We start from the raw sequence: 18,394 nt of genomic DNA, 5'->3' as shown, positions 1-18,394 counted from the left end.
CAGGTCTCTCTTATTGGAAGGCGACTTTTCCCAACAGCAATTTTAAGATCTCTCTGCAGGTGTTCAATGGGATTTAGATCTGGACTCATTGCTGCCACTTCAGAACTCTCCAGCGCTTTGTTGCCATCCATTTCTGTGTGCTTTTTAATGTATTTTTGGGGTCATTGTCCTGCTGGAAGACCCAAGATCTCGGACGCAAACCCAGCTTTCTGACACTGGGCTGTACAGTGCGACCCAAAATCAGTTGGTAATCCTCACAGTTCATGACGCCTTGTACACATTCAAGGCACCCAGTGCCAGCGGCAGCAAAACAACCCTAAAATATCATTGAACCTCCACCATATTTCACTGTAGGTACTGTGTTCTTTTCTTTGTAGGCCTCATTCAGTTTTCGGTAAACAGTAGAATGAGCTCTATCTTGGTCTCATCTGTCCACAAGATGTTTTCCCAGAAGGATTTTGGCTTATTCAAGTTCATTTTGGCAAAATGTAGTCTTGCTTTTTTTATGTCTCTGTGTCAGCAGTGGGGTCCTCCTGGGTCTCCTGCCATAGCATTTCATTTAAATGTTGACGGATAGTTCACGCTGCCACTGATGCTCCCTGAGCCTACAGGACTGCTTGAATATCTTTGGAACTTGTTTGGGGATGCTTATCCACCATCCGGACTATCCTGTGTTGACACCTTTCATAAATTTTTCTCTCCTGTCCACGTCCAGGGAGATTAGCTACAGTGCCATGGGTTGCAAACTTCTTGATAATGTTGCGCACTGTGGACAAAGGCAAATCTAGATCTCTGGAGATGGACTTGTAACCTTGAGATTGTTGATATTTTTCCACAATTTTGGTTCTCAAGTCCTCAGACAGTTCTCTTCTCCTCTTTCTGTTGTCCATGCTTAGTGTGGCACACACAGACACACAATGCAAAGACTAAGTGAACTTCTCACCTTTTTATCTGCTTTCAGGTGTGATTTTTATATTGCCCACACCTGTTACTAGTCCCGCGTGAGTTTAAAGGAGTATCAGATGCTTGAAACAATCTTATTTTTCCACAATTTTTAAAGGGTGACAATAATTATGTACAATTTGCTTTTTTTCCTCCTTTTTTTGGTTTAGTTACAATACACACAAAGGGAATAAACGTGTTACTGCAATCCTTTTCTTTGGGAAATACTTCTTGAAAAATTTCAGGTGGGCCAACATTTACGATATATATATATATATATATATATATATATATATATATATGTGTGTGTGTGTGTACATATATATATATACAGGGTGGGCCATTTACATGGATACACCTTGATAAAATGGGAATGGTTGGTGATATTAACTTCCTGTTTGTGGCACATTAGTATATGTGAGGGGGGAAACTTTTCAAGATGGGTGGTGACCATGGCGGCCATTTTGAAGTCGGCCATTTTGAATCCAACTTTTGTTTTTTCAATAGGAAGAGGGTCATGTGACACATCAAACGTATTGGGAATGTCACAAGAAAAATAATGATGTGCTTGATTTTAACGTAACTTTATTCTTTCATGAGTTATTTACAAGTTTCTGACCAGTTGTAAAATGTGTTCAATGTGCTGCCCATTGTGTTGGATTGTCAATGCAACTCTCTTCTCCCACTCTTCACACACTGATAGCAACACCGCAGGAGAAATGCTAGCACAGGCTTCCAGTATCCATATACACTGCTATATACTACTATATACACCGCAGGAGAAATGCTAGCACAGGCTTCCAGTATCCGTAGTTTCAGGTGCTGCACATCTCGTATCTTCACAGCATAGACAATTGCCTTCAGTTGACACCAGAAACGTGACAAACCACAGAAAAGATGGCAACTATACAAAGCAATGACACATCCAATTATAATGTCAATGAGAAGATATGGCCAGAAAATCCCTAGGTGCTAAACAGCCCACAAACTGAAGAACACAGGGTGAAAGGGGGGAAGGGCACTAATGGGTCTACTGTGACAGCTTCACCAGGAGTGTCCATTATACACATCATGCATTATTGATGTAATGGGCTTGGTGCTGAAAGTTGAGTCCTGTACATCAAACAGTCATGGCTGGGAAGGGTGGGGGAGGGAGGAGACGTGCCTGCTGCTTCTTGACACTGCCTCCGTGACACATAAGCTCTGAGCATGAAACAGATTCCCATTAATATGTTAATATTGGATACAACAACAATCTAAACCATTTGGCACAGAAAGGCCAGGTTTCCACTTAGTTTTTTTTCTGGCAGTTTTTGGATTTCTGCCACTGCAGTTTTTGAGCCAAAGTCAGAAGTGGATCCATAAGGGAGGAGAAGTGTAAGTCCTTCCTTTATATTTCCCATTCCTTTTGAATACATTTCTGGCTTTGGCTCAAAAACTGCAGTGGCAGTTTTCCAAAAACTGCCAGAAAAAAAACCAAGTGGAAACCTAGCAAAATGCAGACATTACATTAACATTTGCTTTCTCATTTCTCAGCTTAAACCAGGTGGAACTCCATGCCGAGACGCCAGTAACTTCTGCGATCTACCAGAGTTCTGCACAGGAACCAGTGCACACTGCCCCGCTAATGTCTATCTACATGATGGCCACCCTTGTTACACGCTAGACGGCTACTGCTATAGCGGCATGTGCCAAACCCATGAGCAGCAATGTATCACACTGTGGGGTCCAGGTAGGTGCACCTATAACTAAAACTACTTTTAAACCTACCATCTATACATGTTCTAAAATGCTCTACTGCTATAAGAGGCAATGATAGCATTGCCTACAGTATGCACTTCATAATCTTTTCTATTAACTGTATAATCGCTATAGACTTGGTCCAGCTCTTCTCTCTAAAGTCAGACTCCATATTCATCCAGATATGCCACCCCCCCTGGAGCTTCTATATCCTAGGAGGGGGGGGGGGGGGTAGAAGATGGGGGCCCTGGGTAGTTGTCCAAGATGCAAGAGCGGGATTTACAAGGCAATATCATGGGAAAGGAGATGGGCTATGCTAAAGAATATGCTGAAAGATCTGATTCTATTACAAGTTATCTTAAATGAATATGTTGAAAACTTTGTGTTACTACTGTCAAAAAAGTATTCCCCCCTGCATGGTGTCATACTGTCCACACTGGTGTAAAAATAAAAAATAAAAATAAAAACTTTATTTAGGCTTAACACAGTGAAAGCACTTCAAAATAGTTTCTTTATAGAATGGATTTATTTAATTTTTTAAAAAGTTTGAGGAAATTTCAGGAATACATAAATTACAATGGTGTCTTATAGTCATAAGCGCAATTGTCAAGAATGCAGCTGTTAATAGGCCGAAGTGTCTCAAGCTGTCCCCATCGTCCTCTGGCCAATATCCAGCCCTTTCTCCTTGTCCTCTAGCCTTCAAGATGGTGTGTCTCTATGCTACAAATTATGGTTGTACTTATACTAATTATTAATTAAGTAATAGTAACTATAATAATATTAATAAATCTATATATATATCACCAACAAATTACACAGCACTTTATAAATAAGGACAAAATTAGACATTACAATAAAACACATTGATTATTCAAACAAGAGGAGTGAGGGCTCTTCTTAAAGGGGTATTCCAGGCCAAAACTTTTTTTTATATATCAACTGGCTCCGGAAAGTTAAACAGATTTGTAAATTACTTCGATTAAAAATTCTTAATCCTTGCAATAGTTATTAGCTTCTGAAGTAGAGTTGTTTTTTTCTGTCTAACTGCTTTCTGATGACTCACGTCCCGGGAGCTGTGCAGTTCCTATGGGGGATATTCTCCCATCATGCACAGCTCCCGGGACGTGACATCATCATTGAGCAGTTAGACAGAAAACTTCAGAAGCTAAAGATTAAGATTTTTTAATAGAAGTAATTTACAAATCTGTTTAACTTTCCGGAGCCAGTTGATATATAAAAAAAAGTTTTTGCCTGGAATACCCCTTTAAGCTTACTAGCGTATATACAAATATGGGCTAATAAATAAAAATCTCCTCCCATATGGGCTGGTATTGTATAAGGGCAATGGATGTGAATGTAGGTCCTGGTGCATAGGAGCTGCACTCGCTTCATAGACTGCAAGTGACGGCTGCTATCAACATCTGTGCACTCACACTCAATGACGGACAATGGTGTTCCCACTGATATCAGTCATTAACCCCTTTAGTGCCATGATTAGTAGTGATCACAGCACTTAAAAAGTACCTGTCACCAAATAAACTGTTCTCAACTACCTCAGGCTATGTTCCCTAACTACTCCTAACACCCCTCCTGCCCTTAAAGGTGACAGAAAGTTATACAGATTTGTAAATTACTTCTATTTCATAATCTTAATCCTTCAAGTACTTATCAGCTGCTGTATGCTCCACGGGAAGTTATTTTCTTTTTGAATTTCCTTTCTGTCTGATCACAGTGCTCTCTGCTGACACCTCTGTCCATGTCAGGAACTGTCCAGAGTAGGAGCAAATCCCCATAGCAAAACTATCCTGCTCTTGACAGTTCCTGACATGGACAGAGGTGTCAGCAGAGAGGACTGTGGTCAGACAGAAATTAATTCAAAAAGAAAAGAACTTCCTGTGGAGCATACAGCAGCTCATGAGTACTGGAAGGATTAAGATTTTTAAATAGAAGTAATTTACAAATCTGTTTAACTTTCTGGCACTAGTTGATTTAAAAGACATTTTTTCCACCGGAGTACCCCTTTAAAAACTATTTCAGAGCTTTAAAAAGCTCTGTACCATACCTTTCTTCTTGCTCGCATAGTGCAATTTCCCACCAGGAGAAAGTGGGTGTTTCCCAGCAAGCTTGACATCACTGAAGCCTGCTGGGGGCAACTTCCGCCCTCACATGGTTGCAGTGCTGTGATGAATAGAAGACCTCAGGCTCTGTGTCTGTGTTGCTATCAGTGAGGCTCTCCTGCAGCTTTTAGTCTGTGTGGCTTTCTGTGAGAATCTGTGGAGCTTTCACTTTCTGTGCAGCTGTCAATCAAGCTAAGTGCAGAGAAACATTTCCTGAGTTTGGTCTCCTGCCAGGCCGGTAGGAGACAGAACTCACTGTATTAATTGTGCCAGGGAACAGAACAGAGCCACCTAGTTGCTGTTTTTTTATATCACATTTTAGACATATTTATGTTGATAATTTTAAAAGCAAGTGAAAGGGAAAGTGTCTGCTAATTACACAAGGAACACTATATTAAAAGTTTTATTTGGTGACAGGTACTCTTTAAGAGCAACAATAACTGTCCCCCTGCCCGATTGGCAGCCCCGCACTATATGTGTGGAGATCAGTAGATTGCAGAAAGCATAGCATTATTCAATGTTAGCATTGTTAGCAATTAGAGATGGGCAAATCGAAGCTGACGAAGTCAAATTTGTCATAAATTTCATGAAAAATTTGATTCAGAATGAATCCGAATTTCCTCACGCTTCGTGGTAACGAATCGCTTCATTCACTACATTTTGTTCGAGCCAGGGGGCTAAAAGGGCAGCAACGGGTATGAGGACATGGGGCAAGGAAGTCTGGGAAGGCGGGTAGGCGGGATCACATGGCGGCGTGCAGTCTATCAGCAGCCAGCCAGCCTGGTGATGTCACAGCCCTATATATTTGGCAGCCATTGCTGAAGACAAGCATTTCCCGTTTTGCTGAGAGAGCAGAGACTGTGTGCGCACTAATCACCGTTACTGACAATACAGATCTTTACAGCGGTGAATCCATTCACCTCCAGCCCGCATTCGTTCTGGCTAGAGAGAGAGAGCTGCCACTGTGGCCCACTAATCAGCACAGGGGAAATCCATTGACCTCTTGTCCGCATCACTGCAGGCAGGCAGGCGGGGAGAGTTTAGAAGGCGTTTCATAGTCTGCCAAATTAGATCATCACAGGAAGCACTCCCCATTCAAAGACTGCAAGCAACCATTGTGACGCCCCATCCAGGCTCTGTCATTGTGCATGCTTTGCGGCAGTGATTCTAATATCGATGCCTGTAATCTATATGTCCTACTGAATAACAGTATTATTTCACTACCCCAGCACACTCCCTATTCGTGTTACGGCAAGGCAAAGTGTTCTACACCCCTATTGAGGCTCTCTGTAGCCCATAAATAGCCGTTTTAATAACGATTCACCGCGAAAATATTCGGATCGAATTTGGCGAATCGGCCGAATCAAATTTTTGAAAAATTCGCTCATCTCTATAAGCAATGATTGCATATAAAAGTTCCCTATGGGGATTTAAAAAATGTAAATGAAATAATAGAGGTTTTTTAATATAAAAAAGCCCCATCCCCTTATATCAAATTTTATTAAAAAATGCATATTTGGTATCGCTTTATGTGGAAATTTCCAAACTATTATAACATAATGAAAATAACAACAATAGGGAATTCAGCTGCACGGATCCAGATAAAACCATCTCCTTTATTTAAAGGGGTATTCCAGGCAAAAACTTTTTTATATATATCAACTGGCTCCGGAAAGTTAAACAGATTTGTAAATTACGTCTATTAAAAAAATCTTAATCCTTCCAATAGTTATTAGCTTCTGAAGTTTTCTGTCTAACTGCTCAATGATGATGTCATGTCCCGGGAGCTGTGCATGATGGGAGAATATCCCCATAGGAACTGCACAGCTCCCGGGACGTGACATCATCATTGAGCAGTTAGACAGAAAACAACAACTCAACTTCAGAAGCTAATAACTATTGGAAGGATTAAGATTTTTTAATAGAAGTAATTTACAAATCTGTTTAACTTTCCGGAGCCAGTTGATATATAAAAAAAAGTTTTAGCCTGGAATACCCCTTTATCGTCTTTAAAATAGTCCACACAACATGGAGTTTGATGAAGAGTGATTAGATAAAGTTTTGGCTACGTACGATCTTAAAGGACTGCATAGAATAAGAAGGAATTTTCTTAAATATGTTTCGGAATGTAAATTGTAGATAGACTTCTTTAAAGGGGTACTCCTGTGCTCCAGTGTTCTGAACATTTTGTTCAGAACGCTCGGAGCCGGAGGCCATGACATTACGGTCACACCCCTCATGACATCACGCCACGCCCCCTCTATTCATGTCTATGGGAGGAGGCGTGTCTACCGCAGTTTAGAACACCGGGTGCTGCAGGAGTTTGCGGGGGGGGGCAGCAGTGGGACCCCCACGTTCAGACATCTTATTCCCTATCCTTACGATAGGGGATAAGATGTCTAGCAGCAGAGTACCCCTTTAAATGTTCTGATGATGTCATATAGATACTTATTATTAGAACAGAAATTTAAACTACGACTTTTCTCTTGTGATCATAAGAATATGTTTTTTCCTAGGCAAATGTATTTGTACTCCAGATTAATAGGATGTTTGCTAATGATGTAAATAAGATAATTTTGTGCTCTCAATTATTCATAGGTTTTAACCTTATTTACCAAATATTATAAATATTGGATAAAAAAAAATGATGTAAATAAGAGGTATAATCTTCCCTATTATTGTAGTTTCCCCTCTCCCTTCCTCCATTTTGTTAAATTTTTCCACATTCCTTTTTTTTTTTTTTTCATTTATACTAACCCTTGTTTTGTACTGTTTATTAAAACCCAAAACAAAGAACATAGTAAAAAAAAATCTGTTAACTCTTGTCTGCAAAGATTTGACTTAGTGTCACAAAAAGAGGTTAACAATTCTTTGGTATTGTATTGGTGGAGCTCCGCAGACATAGCAAGTGCCCAGCACCATCCAGATTTATAGAAGAGACACAACCGGAGGACTGGGGAAGAAGACATGTAGTGAGGACTCTTCCCATCAATTATCCCAGTGGGGCCGACACACTGCAGTGTCAGGTCAGGATTGTAGATGCTGGAGAACATGTTTAACTCGGGGCTTCCGGAGTGGGAAAACTTCCTCAGGAAATGCTGCTGAATGAATGTTTTATCAGTGGCTTCTCCTCCGCTCATATACAGCCACCGATAAACATGTTCTGGTTTACAAGTGATGATGTAACCAGCGATGGCTTCCTGCAGTGACATAATGGCCTGATAGCTGTTTCCTGTGACCCCTGAGCTTGATTCCCTCACATTATGGTATAAATAGGATCAATAGGAAATGTGTTCCAAAACTATTACCGTATATACTCGAGTATAAGCCGAGTTTTTCAGCATGATTTTTCGTGCTGAAAAGGCCCCCCCCCCCCCCCAGCTTATACTCAAGTGAACAAAAAACATTCATCTGGAGGTCCGCAAAATGAACATCTGGAGGTTCGCAGGTTGAAGACCACTGTGGCCTTCGTCATCATCCAGACCCCCCCTTTTGTTTTCTACTCACCCAGTTGGGAAAGAAGGGTGAGCTGGTGGGGAGGGTTAGTCATTCCGGGCTGTCCATCTTCACCGGGAGGCTCTCTTCTCTGCTGCGGGCCGGCCACGCAGGGATGCCCATACACAGCAGATGTCCATGATGTCCCTGCGCATGAACGTCCCTGCGTGGTGGCGTCAATGCAGCGTCACTAGTTCGGGGCCGGCCCGGAGAAGAGAGCCTCCCGGTGAAGATGGACAGCCCGGAACGACTAACCCTCCCCACCGGACGGTCCCTGCAGCATAGATGGCGGAAGATGGATGGCCTGGACTAGCTCACCCTTCTTTCCCAACTGGGGAGGTGAGTAGAAAACAAAAGGGGGGTCTGGATGATGACGAAGGCCGCAGTGGTCTTCAACCTGCAGACCTCCAGATGTTTCAAAACTACAACTCCCAGCATGCCGGAAGTTGTAGTTTTGAAACATTTGGAGGTCCGCAGGTTGAAGACCACTGAGAAGGGATTGACAGGCGGTGATGATGAAGGGGGGGATGATGACGAGGGTGATAATGACGGGGGTGATAATGACGGGGGTGTTGATGATGGGGGTCTGGATGATGACAGGGGGGATGATAGGCTTATAGTCGAGTCAATAACTTTTCCTAGGTTTTTGGGGTGAAATTAGGGGCCTCGGCTTATATTCAGAATTGCTTATACTCGAGTATATACGGTATGTTCATGTAGCCTCATACATGGAAAAATATTAAGTGACGATCGGAGCCTGTGGCATAACATGCATCCTTGGGCCCCAGGGCAAAATTTGTAACAGGGCCCTTACTTACCATTGTCCTCCATAAGATATGGGGCCTTTTGGTCCCCTTAGGTGCCCGAAACCAGGTAAAACAGCTAGCTTTGCACCCATAATAGCTCATTGGGGTGCAATTGCCTTTGATTAGGAAGGGGGAAGAGTCCCTGACGGAAACAATTTTGGCAAAGAAAAATAACGTAAATCATTAATAAAAAATATTCTTAGTACTGAATTTGTTACCTAGGCAATTACTCCATATACTTCATGAATTACTGATTTGGTGAAGTTCCTACTCCCTAGACAAAGATAACTCAATATGGCTTCGTTGGATTTTTTTCTGAAATAGTGCCCTTATTCACCCTTATTCTAGTCATTGTGGGAGTCCCATGGGCCAGAATTCAACCAATCAGACATTGGGGTGACATATATGTTTAGATAGTTTACAGGGGTACTTCAATGGAAAACAACATGTTTCTAATCAATTGGTGCCAGAAAGTTAAACAGATTTGTACTACTGAGGAAATTGTGTAGTTCTTTTTTGTCTTGTCCACAGTGCTCTCTGCTGACACCTCTGTCCGTGTCAGGAACTGCCCAGAGCAGGAGAGGTTTGCTATAGGGATTTGCTCCTACTCTGGACAGTTCCTGACACGGACAGAGGTGTCAGCAGAGAGCACTGTGGTCAGACAGAAAAGAACTACACAACTTCCTCTGGAGCATACAGCATACAGCAGCTGATAAGTACTTGAAGGACTAATATTTTAAAATATTAGTAACATACAAATCTTTTTATCTTTTTGGCACCAGTTGATTTAAATGTGTTTTTTTTTTTTTTTTTTTTTTACACCGTAGTACCCCTTTAAGTGAGGTAAGATGTTGGAGAAGGAAATCTTGAAAAAATCCAAGGGGCAACTGCGCTTTGGATAGTGATGCCCTACACTTGTCAAACCAAAGATAAGGTAGATAGGTTGGCCACTGTGGGCCAACATACAACCAGAGCTGGCCCTGCCTTAAATGGGCACTGTCAGATACAAAAACTTTTGATATGTTGTAAAGCATGTATAACCAATAGGTTTTGCAATTGCTTTCATTAGAAAATTTTCAGTATTTCATAATGAAAAAGCCAGTCAAACAACTTCCCCCCCTGCCTGCTTGGACACATATTAGTCCTGCTGTGTCCAGGTGTCATGGACACACTTCCTTGATTGACAGCTGTGAGCGCAGGGCTCACAGCTGGAGGAAAAATCCTCCCACTGTCAGCTTGTGTCCGGCTATTGTCAGTGAGGACAAGCTGGGAGTTGCAGCTTTGCTAATGCTAGGGGAGATGTGAGCAGACAGCATACTGAGGGAGGGGGTGAAGACTTGCACAGTGAGGCCACGTCCCCTCCCTTTGAGAGGAATGCAGATTAGTGAGCTAAATTAAACTTTTTTTTCCCACTTTTTTTTGCAATGTTATAGCTCCCATAGGGGGCTATAACACTGCACACACTGATCTTTTACATTGTTCAATGGTTTCTCATAGGAAACCATTGATCAATGATTCTGCCGCTTGACTGCTCATGCCTGGATCTCAGGCACTGAGCTGTCATTCGGCGATCGGACACCAGGAGGCAGGTAAGGGGACCCTCCTCGTGTCCTACAGCTGTTCGGAATACCGTGATTTCACCGTGGCGGTCCCAAACAGCCCCCTGAGCTAACCGGCATTAGTTTACTTTCACTTTAGATGCAGCGATCAACTTTGAACGCCGCGTCTAAAGGGTTTAAATCAATTGGTTCCAGAAAGTTAAACAGATTTGTAAATTATTCAATAAAGAGAAACGTAGGTGCACTCACCGCTCAGCGGAGACCGGCAGATGTCGGGGTCCGGTTCACGGGAAGCTGGATCTCAGCATAGGCGCAGGAAGTGACACTTCCTGCGCCTATGCTGAGATCCAGCCTCCCGTGAACCGGACCTCGACATCTACTGGTCTCTGCTGAGCGGTGAGTGCACCTACGTTTCTCTTTATTGAATCTTTCCGATACTTCATGCTTTTATGTGTGCACCCCGCAGGAGACACGAAGACAGGTCCCGGGGTTTGGCCGCATTAAGCCAGGTGATATATGCCCCTAGAGTGCTCTCCCCTTTCTTGTCTCTATACAGTTTTTTTAAATTACTTCTATATAAAAATCTTAATCCTTCCAGTATTTATCAGCTGCTGTATGCTCCACAGGAATTTTTTTTTCTCCTTTCTGTGTGACCACAGTGCTCTCTGCTGACACCTCTGTCCATGTCAGGAACTGTCCAGAGCAGGAGAGGTTTGCTATGAGGATTTGCTCCTGCTCCGGACAGTTCCTAAAATGGACAGATGTGTCAGCAGAGAGCACTGTGGTCAGAAAGAAAGGAAATTCAAAAAGAAAAGAACTTACTCTGGAGCATACAGCAGCTGATAAGTACTGGAAGGATTAAGATTTTTAAATAGAACTAGTTTACAAATCTGTTTATCTTTCTGGCATCAGTTCATTTAAAAAAAAAATGTTTTCCAGTGGAGTACCCCTATAACACAGGCCTGTGAAGATCAAGCGATAATTGACCTTGTACCCACAAGTGTATATAAGGGTACGTTCACACGAGCTGATTTTCGTAGCGTATTTAGCTGCGGATCCGCTGGTGAAGGCCCCGCTCCATGCTGGCTTTACATGTGCCTGCTGGTAGCATCAATACGCCGCTACAAGCAGACACAGTGCAGCGATGTGCACGGCGTACTCGCACATTGTGGCCGCTCTCCCTGCTCTGAGCTAGGCAGAGAGCTCCCGTGATGTGCGAGTATACTGCGAATCGCACATCGCAGTGTGTCTGCTGGTAGCGGCGTATTGCCACTACCAGCAGGCACATGTAAAGCCAGCATAGAGCGGGGCCTTCACCAGCAGATCTGCAGCGTAAAATACACTGTAAATCTGCGCGTGTGAACGTACCCCAAAGCTGCAGATAGTTGAGTGCAACACCTATAGAGACATCAATGCAGGCCAATAGGTTACCAGGCCAACGTCTTTCATAGTCAGTCTTGGATAACAGCTTCCATTTTCTGTACTTATGTAGAGGTGACTATTTTTTGGGGTCCACATCCAATTTTTTCAAATTTTAGTTTCACTGAGGAACCATGATCCACTTTGTTATTGCCCGAATTAGATCTACAGCTCAGTCTGCTGACCGCTTATGGTCTCATCACGTTCCTTTCAGACTCCATAAAGTCATGGACTAAGCAGAAGGTTTTCTCTGAGTTGCTTTAGGCAGCAGGTTATGCTTGCCAAACCTCGTACAATGAGACATTCTTGCTCATCTCAGACAACATTCTAACATTCACAGGTCACCATTCTTCCCTTCGTGCAGACAACACTGCTCGCAGCTCACTATATTAGAAGAATAATGTAAACTGAGCTTCCATGACTACATACCCCCACAAAGTAAGGTCATAGAGTTCTCAGGCTTTCCATTCAATTTCTGTGGAAAAAATGTAGTATATATGACAGAGGAAATTCCACCCTATTTGAAGTATTACACATTATAGTTAAAGGGGTACTCCCGTGGAAAACTTTTTTTTTTTTTTTATTAAATCAACTGGTGCCAGAAAGTTAAACAGATTTGTAAATTTCTTCTATTAAAAAATCCTAATCCTTGCAGTACTTATTAGCAGCTGAATACTACAGAGGAAATCATTTTCTTTTTGGAACACAGAGCTGTCAGCTGACATCATGAGTACAGAGCTCTCTGCTGACATCCTGACCACGGTGCTCTCTGCTGACATTTCTGTCCATTTTAGGAACTGTCCAGAGCAGCATATGTTTTCTATGGGGATTTTCTTAAAATGGACAGAGATATCAGCAGAGAGCACTGTGGTCATGGTGTCAGCAAAGAGCTCTGTTTTCCAAAAAGAAAATAATTTCCTCTGTAGTATTCAGCAGCCAATAAGTACTGGAAGGATTAAGATTTTTTTAATAGAAGTAATTTACAAATCTGTTTAACTTTCTGGCACCAGTTGATAAAAAAAAAAAAGGTTTCCCACCGAAGTACCCCTTTAACCCCTTAGCCCCTTAAGGACCCGGGGTTTTTCCGTTTTTGCATTATCGTTTTTTCCTCCTTGCCTTTAAAAAATCATAACTCTTTCAATTTTGCACCTAAAAATCCATATAATGGCTTATTTTTTGCGCCACCAATTATACTTTGTAATGACTTCAGTCACTTTACCCAAAAATCTACGGCGAAACAGAAAAGAAATCATTGTGAGACAAAATTGGAAAAAAACGCAGTTTTGTAACTTTTGGGGGCTTCTGTTTCTACGTCGTACATTTTTTGGTAAAAATGACATCTAATCTTTATTCTGTAGGTCCATACAATTAAAAGGATACCCTACTTATATAGGTTTGATTTTCTTGTACTTCTGGAAAAAATCATAACTACATGCAGGAAAATTAATACGTTTAAAATTGTCATCTTCTGACCCCTATAACTTTTTAATTTTTCCGCTTATGGGGCGGTAAGAGGGCTCATTTTTTTGCGCCGTGATCTGAAGTTTTTAGCGGTAACATTTTTGTATTGATAGGACTTATTTATAGGACTTTTTATTCATTTTTTCATGATATAAAAAGTGACCAAAAATGCACTATTTTGGACTTTGGAATTTTTTTGCGCGTATGCCGTATGCCATTGACTGTGCGGTTTAATTAATGATATATTTTTATAATTCGGACATTTCCGCACGCAGAGATACCACATATGTTTATTTTTATTTACACAGTTTTTTTTTTTTATGGGAAAAGGGGGGTGATTCAAACTTTTATTAGGGGAGGTGTTAAATGATCTTTATTCACTTTTTTTTTTTACTTTTTTTGCAGTGTAATAGCTCCCATAGGGACCTATAACACTGCACACACTGATCTTTTACATTGATCAGTGGTTTCTCATAAGAAACCACTGATGGATGATTCTGCCGCTTGACTGCTCATGCCTGGATCTCAGGCACTGAGCAGTCATTCGGCGATCGGACAGCGAGGAGGCAGGTAGGGACCCTCCGGCTGTCTTGTAAGCTGTTCGGGATGCCTCGATTTCGCCGCGGCTATCCCGAACAGCTCCCTGAGCTAACCGGCATGCTTCCACTTTCACTTAAGAAGCAACGATCAACTTTGAACACCGCGTCTAAAGTGTTAATAGTGCGCTGCACCGCGATCAATGCCGTGCGCTATTAGCCATGGGTCCCGGCCTCTAACAACCGACCCACTATGACGCGGGTCCACACCATGGCCCCGCGTTATAGATCGGGAGCGGACTCATGACGTACGCGTACGTCATTGGTCCTTAAGAGGTTAAGGACCCAGCCAATTTTCACTGTAGGACCCGGTCATTTTTTGCACATCTGACCACTGTCACTGTTGTATCTGTTGTAATCTGCTACCTACTCTATCCTGAATTAGTCTTTGAAATATGAGGAATCCAGACCTTAAGAAATGGCTTATTTACTTAGCAAAAGGAAAAATAACATGAAATGCTACAAAGCAAAATAAAATAAAGTATATAGCAAAACCTCCCTTCAATGTCCTATACTTGGTAAAGAATATAAGCATTAATAAACATATAAAATATAAAACCTAGTATCTAGATCTAATACTAATCTACTGCCATACAATTTAGCCTAGTATATATATCACATCAAACCACATTCACACCCATAACTCCACCCTTTGCTCTGGTATTGTCCGGCCTTCTTTGTTATAATCTCTCCAATTAACTCGCAGTAACCAGACACGGGTCAGTCTCTGAATATTGTTGCAGTAGGTACATCTTCCTGTGGATGGCGCCCTTGTACCTCGGATAAGTCAATGGGAATTACACCTTGATCGGGTGACAGGATGTCTACTCCATTACAAATGCAAGTCCTTGGGATTCACACCTTGATGCCAACAGGATGTTCACTCCATTATAGATGCGTAGTCCATTGTGTGCGACACCGCAGGGGCTGCTTTCATCTCCTCAGGACAGGAGGCTCACTTTATCCTTGTGGTTCAGCATTGTTGTTTATGGCTTCCCAACAGTTTAAAACCAAATGTTCAGGCTTATCAATACTGCTGCTTACAATAGGATCAAACAAGATGTCCAGATGCCAGGCCTATTGACATTTCTATTTACACCTGGGGGAGAAAGCATATTCACTCCCCATATCCTGTCTTCCCACCATATCTGATTGTATCAGTCCAATGTTGACTTCCAACATATGCCCCTTTGTGTCTGAATGACACACCAACGATGAGAATTCCATGATCCATATTCCTCTTCAACCTTGCGGTCCATCATTATCCGAACAGAGAAAGGGTGAACCCAGTCACTCACCATTCATCAATTTCCACTCATTCCAATTAGTTTTCATACAAATTACACTTCTATTAGGACATTGAAGGAGTTAAAATTTGAATTACTATTACAAATACATATTCACCAACAAAATTAAAATACATACGTCAACTACACTACTAAACACACCATACAATATAATTCAAGTATTTATGCTTGAAGTAATTAAATGTCAGTTATATTCTTTTACATTGATCTGCATGAACCCACATATCCATATCCCTTCTTTTCATGCATTTGACCCCTTTCTTACTGTCCACTCGTTTGACCTTTACAACCTGATCACTCAGTTTCACTGTCACCAGGAAAGGGCCCATCCAATTTGCATCCCATGAAGACTTAGGCACAAAGTTCTTTACCATTACCCTGTCTCCTACTTCTAGCTTAATCGTTGGCCTGCCAGATTCTTCTTTTGCCCTTGGTGCCATATTGGAGGCTGCAAAGTGCAGATATTTCTGTATTTGGTCCTGTAACTGTGTAAGGAATTTTTCTTTCTCGGCACTCTCCCTCATTGGTGTACTAAGCTGTGGGTCTGCAGGGTGGCACAGGTTCATTATCCTACCAGTCATTAATTGATATGAAGTGATTGAGGTTCCTCTTGCCTCTGTACCCCGTATGGCCATTAGAATTGTGGGTAAGTGGCATAACCAGTTATTTCCAAATTGTAATACCATTTTTTTAAGTATTTCCTTTAGCGTTCTGTTCATTCTTTCTACCATCCCTGATGATTGGGGATGATATGGTACATGAAATTTCTGTTCAACATTCAACATCTCACACATGCCTGTCATGATCTTCCCTGTGAAATGTGTGCCCCTGTCTGATTCTATGACCTTAGGGAATCCCCACCTTGAGATGACCTCCCTCCATAGGGCTTTTGCTGTTGTTGCTGCAGTGTCTTTCCTCATGGGCAAAGCTTCCACCCATTTAGAAAACACATCAATTACCACCAGCAAATATCGGTACCCTCCAGGAGCGCTGGGCAAAGGACCAACAAAGTCAATTTGCAACCTTTCCCATGGTCCTTCTGCCAACGGTATCCTGGACAGCACAGGCCTTTGTCCTTTTGGTCTTGGGTTCATTTGAGCACAGATCAAACATTCTTGCATAACCCCCAGAACAGTGTCTTTCATGTTCTCCCACCAGTATTTTGCTTGAACAAATTTTAAACTACCCGCAGTGCCCATATGACCTGTCAGTCTATGGTTTTCTTTTGCAATGTCCTTTTGATACTGACATGGTACCACAAATCTAGGGCCGTCTGAGGTTTCTCTAAGCAGCAGATCATCCTGGAGAATGTAGTTTTGGGGTATAGGTGCTATCTCTTCCCTAATGGAGCATTTGATTTGCTGCAACTTAGGGTCTTTATCCTGCTCCGCTGCTAAGCATGGTGTTGGTGTTCTAACAATAGGCAGGCATTCAAGCTCTACATCGATTTTGTCTCTGTCCTCATTGTCATGTTCATCCCAGGCCTGCCTTCCCTCAATATCATAGGGAGTCCACCTGGCCCCCATGACTGCTGCTTCTTTTGCTAGCTTGTCTACCTCATTGTTGCCAACTGTAATTTCATCCATGCCCTTCTGATGTGCCTTTACCTTTATTATTGCTATTCTTTGTGGTTCTAAACAGGCTTTGTCCCAAATGCCCTTCAACACTGAACCATGCGCAAGTGTCTTGCCTGATGCATCACTAAATCCTCTTGTGTGCCACAAAGGCATGTACTCAGTTAGTGATCTAGTAACATAAGCACTATCAGAAAAGATAGCAATTGGGCCTGACTGAAAGTGAGAAATGGCTTCTCTTACCGCTTCCAACTCTGCTCTTTGAGCGGAGAAATTTCTTGGGCACTTGATGAGAACTCGTTCATAGGTCTGTGGACACCACATGGCGTACCCTGTGTGAAACTGTCCCTCTTCCCAATACCTAGATCCATCTACCCAAATTTTAAGATCTTCCTTTCCGGTTGTCAATCTAAACACTTCCTGTGTCTTAGTCCTATGCACCTCTCCACAATCATGTTTCTCGCCTTCGTATTGCATCAATTGTGGCAGCACATAGGAGGCACTGTGCGCTACAGTGATGTTTCTTGGTGTCAGATCTACCAGCCATCTAGCTACCCTTTGAGATGACACCCCACTGAGTGTCCGCTCCAAGAGCATCTTGATGGGAGTGTGAGGAGTTTGTAAGATGATTTTGGCAAACCCCACTATGTGTTCTGTAGCTATGACTGCCCAGTGCACTGCCAAAAGATTCCTGACACAGTCCTCAAATCCTATTTCCACAGGACTCAATAACCTTGATAGGTATCCAACAGGAACCCATTTATCTTGTCTCTCCTGCAGCAACACAGCCGTAATTGCTATCTTGGAGGCGTTAACCTGTATTGCAAATGGTAAATCTGGGTTTGGATTGCTTAGAGCAGGTGCCTGAGTGAGGGTGATCTTCAGCCTAACAAAAGCTTCCTCATGCTCTTGCATCCACTCAAGGGGGTCTGCTTCTCGTGTGTTCCCTTTCAAGAGTTCATAGAGTGGCTTGGCTTTCTCAGCAAACCCCTCTATGAAGTCCCTACAAAATCCAACCATTCCCAAAAATTGTCTGAGGGATGTTTTTGTGTTTGGCCTAGGTAATTTCTGTATAGTTTCACACTTGTTTGGGTCAGGAATCCTCCCCCCTTTTGAAACTATGACTCCCAAGAAGGTCACTGAATCCTTCATTAACTGGGCCTTAGTAGGATTTAACTTAAGGCCTGCATTTTCAAGAAGCGCCAACAACTCTTTCAGTAACACGTAGTGTTTTTCCTTGTTGTCAGTTTAGAGCAATATGTCATCCACAAATTGTACAATACAGTCAGGCTCCGAAAATGACAACAATATCTCAACCATGCATTTATGGAAGTACGTTGAACTGGACTTGAAGCCCTGTGGCAACCGACAAAATGTG

The 18,394-nt window shown here is 42.3% G+C and overlaps 1 protein-coding gene across 9 annotated transcripts in view; it reads left to right on the top strand.

The window, feature by feature from the left end:
- ADAM12 (ADAM metallopeptidase domain 12) overlaps window positions 1–18,394 on the top strand; it is a 686,181-nt gene that overhangs the window by 570,854 nt on the left and 96,933 nt on the right. For all 9 annotated transcript variants that reach the window (XM_056532977.1, XM_056532982.1, XM_056532978.1 and 6 more), the window contains one exon: window positions 2,479–2,674. In XM_056532977.1, coding sequence (XP_056388952.1) covers window positions 2,479–2,674 — 196 coding nt within the window. The remainder of the gene's footprint in view (window positions 1–2,478; window positions 2,675–18,394) is intronic.

The sequence above is a fragment of the Hyla sarda genome, chromosome 7 (assembly GCF_029499605.1).
Source record: "Hyla sarda isolate aHylSar1 chromosome 7, aHylSar1.hap1, whole genome shotgun sequence".
Taxonomy (NCBI): Eukaryota; Metazoa; Chordata; class Amphibia; order Anura; family Hylidae; genus Hyla; species Hyla sarda.
Note: the sequence above shows the minus strand (reverse complement) of the source record. Positions and strands in the feature narration are given on the sequence as shown.